Source organism: Fragaria vesca, linkage group LG2 (genome assembly GCF_000184155.1).
Source record: "Fragaria vesca subsp. vesca linkage group LG2, FraVesHawaii_1.0, whole genome shotgun sequence".
Lineage (NCBI taxonomy): Eukaryota > Viridiplantae > Streptophyta > Magnoliopsida > Rosales > Rosaceae > Fragaria > Fragaria vesca.
The window spans coordinates 25,091,317-25,095,388 of record NC_020492.1 but is presented as its reverse complement, the minus strand read 5'-3'; the positions used below and the strand labels follow the sequence as shown (position 1 = coordinate 25,095,388).

At 38.0% G+C, this 4,072-nt stretch overlaps 1 protein-coding gene across 1 annotated transcript in view; it reads left to right on the top strand.

The window, feature by feature from the left end:
• The first annotated feature begins 432 nt into the window (after positions 1-432).
• LOC101313187 overlaps positions 433-4,072 on the top strand; it is a 7,349-nt gene continuing 3,709 nt past the window's right edge. The window contains exons 1-2 of the mRNA XM_004292981.1: positions 433-666; positions 758-882. Coding sequence (XP_004293029.1) covers positions 433-666; positions 758-882 — 359 coding nt within the window. The remainder of the gene's footprint in view (positions 667-757; positions 883-4,072) is intronic.

The window sequence follows — 4,072 nt, the reverse complement described above, 5'->3', positions numbered from 1 at the left end:
ACTCCCGCCAAATTCAGTTGATGGCTGTGAACAGCTCAGTCAAAAATTTGTCAACAGATTCATTCTTCTCACATATAGCAATAGGACAACAACCTCACTATTCAAAGTCAAACAGTGAGACGACGAGCACTTGAGAACTTTCATTACCCACTGGCAGACTGCTACCGCTAAATGTTAGAACCTAGATGAAGCTGTAGCAATAGTGGCTTTCCTCCAAGCTCTCAGGCCAACACATTTTGTAGTGGAATTAAACAAGAGGAGCTTCAAATGTTATGATGATCTGATTGCAGAGGTGACACGGCAAGCTCAAGCTGAATATGATACATTTGTGGAAAGGAAAGGCAATGCCACCCCTTCTCAATTCCAAACTCGGGGTCATCGGGAAAAGTGGGAATCGGTATGACAAACATGAGTACAACCACCACCAGGTAAATGGCAAAAGCAGTAACGAGAGGCCCCGAGACAGAGAACGCAGTAATCGATCCCTACCCCAGGCAATCCCTAGCCCAAGTTACCACTGATCCACAAATACCCTGGTATGAGGTGTATACTACCCTCACACTCTCCTATGCAGAAATTTGGAAAAAAACACAAAGAGGAGATCCCGCCACCCCCAGTAAGGAAGGCACCCAAGAGACCCCCGCCAAACAATGGACGATTCTGCAAGTATTAAGCTGAGTTTGATCACGATACAAATTCTTGTTATGCCCTCAAGAATACAATTGAATATCTAGTCCAATATGGCCAACTGCAACAGTACAGGTCACCTGCTACTGAAGCAAATGCTATTGAAGTATATGGCGAGATTATGACTATTCATGGAAGAGCAACAACAAGGACTGGATGGGCGGAGAGGGAAAAGATCTTGTCCCGTGGGATGAGGTAGAAATTATGCAACTCCGACAGCAATGCATTTGAGAACCTTTTACTTTGGGAATCTCTAACTTTCACCAAGGAAGAAGATCTGATCAACACTTCACACAATGACCTACTCCTCATCACCCTCCAAATAGACCATTGGCGAACACATCGAGTGCTTGTGGATACCGGTGCTGCTGTTAGTGTAATGTTCAACGATTATTATAAGGGGTTCAAGAGGGGACAGGACAAGTTATACCGCAATCACGAGCAGTTAATAAATTTCTTTGGCGAAATTACCCAACCGTTAGGCTCTGATCACCTAACAATCATTGTCGGCATTGGAGCCAAAATGGTCAAAATAGTGACTCCATTCATCATTGTGGATTGTCCCTCCTCCTACAATGCCATTCTTGGAAAGGACGCTTTATGGGAGCTGCAAAGTTTTATAGTAGGCAGACTGCTACTTATGAAGGGTCCAACGCCGGGACGATGGGTCACGATCCGTGGAGATCAAAAAGCGGTTTTAAGATGCAATACACTCATGGCGGGACAGACAGGCCACGAGCTGTTTTAAAACCAACCGGCAGTCTCCCCATTCGACAAACCAGACGACCCCCGGGAAGACCCAGATAATCCTATTCCCAGCAAAACTTTAATAAAAAAGCAACTCCGGTACCCTCTGAAATTCCCAAGGCCATACCCCATGATAGAAACATAATGGATACAAATATCAGAGGAGTACCCCGAGAGGAAAGTATGTATCGGTGCAGGGCTACAACCACATCACCACACTAGTAGAAATAAAGGCTTAAGCGACGGGAAAAAATCGTCGGCGAAGTACCCATTTTTGTCGCCTTCCGACTTAAGCGACAAAACCAGCGTCGCTTAAAATTCGTCGCATATGATGCGTCTCATAGGTACTTAAGCGACAAAAACATATAATGCGTCGCTTAAGAAAACGAAACAAGCGACGGGGATTATTTATGTCACCACAGACCTAGGCAACGAATAATTCACTTAAGCGACGAACTGTTTTCGTCTCGTAAGTTGTTCAGCGACGTATGTTTTCCTGTCCTTTTACTGTTAAGTGACAAAACGTTTTGATTTAGCGACGAGTTTGTTTTTGTCACTATATTTAATGCGATGAATAATTAACGGAGGAGACGAAAACTGTTTGTCGCTTAAGTTGTTCAGTGACGTATGTTCTCCTGTCGTTTTACAGTTAAGCGACGAAACTTTTTGGTTTAGCGACGAGCTTGTTTTCGTCACTATATTTAATGCGACGAAAGTTTCAGTCGCTATAGCCTTATGCGATAGAAGACTTTTTTGGCCTGTCAACTTTTGGCGTGTAATTTTTACCCTTAAGCGACAAAAATAAGCATCTTAAGAGACAAAATTTTCGTCGCTTAGGTTTTAGTTTTTTTGAAAAAAAAAAAATTATTATTAAGAGATATAATAACTCAAAAATATATTCCTGTAAGTAAACAATTAATTCCTGTAAAACCAAAATAAATTAACCGAAATATTTATATTACTAATAATAATAAAGTTATCGTACCGACCAAAAGAAATATTAGGTAGTATTGTTTGTACAATTATTTAAACTAGAAAAATCTACTGACACTATGCCAATAACATCATCAGACGACACAAGAGGCACGACATATAAAGCAGCATTTGAAACAAGTGTCGTCTGATGGTTTTTGTGTTTTTTTAACGACATATAAAATGTAAAAGTCGTCTCAATGACATCCTACTTCAATACTTTTAGAGGCTAATTCATTTTTTCTAGGTTTGTAAAAATCATATGACATATAGGTGTGGTGTCAACAAACCCAGAAATTGTCACTTTTAGCTGAAAATTGAGACCTCGAATATATGTTGTGTGAGAAAGGCTGTCTAAATCTAGTTTTCAGCTCTTTTAATGTACTTCTGGAGACCACAAATATATGTCGTCTGAAAATTGAGCTGAAAATTGAGCTGAAATGAGGTTTTTAGCTGAAAATTGAGACCTCATATATATGTTGTGTGAGGAATGCTGTCCAAATCGGGTTTTCAGCTCTTTTAATGTATTTTTGGAGACGACAAATATATGTCGTCTGAAAGAAACTGAAATTTTCAATTCGAACTTAGAAATTCTCGCTTTTTGCTGAAAATTGAGACATCAGATATATGTTGTCTGAGGAAGGCTGTCCAAATCCGGTTTTCAGCTAGCTCTTTTAATGTAATTCTAGAGACGACAAATATATGTTGTCTGAAAGAAATTGAAATTTTCAATTCAAACTTAGAAATTCTCACTTTTTGCTGAAAATTGAGACCACATATATATGTTGTCTGAGGAAGGCTGTCCAAATCCGGTTTTCATCTCTTTTAATGTACTTTTGGAGATGACAAATATATGTTGTCTGAAAGAAACTGAAATTTTCAATTCAAACTTCCATGTGCAGAGTTTTACTTATGAGACGACATATTTATGTCGTCCAAAAAGAATCTTAAATTTTCAATTGCCCGCGGAAGCAGTTTTCCCAATCTTAGCAAATTCGAAATTTTCCCGTTCTTAACAAATTATGGCGCCACTTCTTTGTGTGACTCAGACAACATAGATATGTGGTAGTAAGAGGTCCGAAATTGGTCAACAAACGATATGCCTATTATCCATACGGAAATGCTCTTATCTCCTCTGGCCGAACTTATTTTTTTGATTCGTGAATGTTGGAATTCTCATTGAGTACCCATGAAACTAATGTATTAGAAAATTTAGACACGTTTATAAACCGATTATATAGGTCCCCATAGAAAAATTTAAACGTAAATAAAGTTGACTCGTACGATCAAGACCCAAATTTTATCAAAAATTGGTAAGTTTTCTACTGTATCCATATTTTACTTATGTGATCACATCGTACGGTCAAATTTTGCAAATTTTAGTTCCTTCATATAGTTGGTTAATAAAGATATACATTTAGATATAACTTAGTAAACATGTTGTAACACATTAGTAGCACGTTGTGATTCAAATGACTAATTTTAAGAAAAATTAAAGTTTGAGTTCTAGATACGATCACGGTAGTGAAATACGACTATGATACAAAATTCAGATATTTTCAATAATGTTTGGGTCTCGGTCGATGCGGTCAACATTAAATTGATCATTATTCAAGAAACTCATACTACATATATATATATATATATATATATATATATATATATA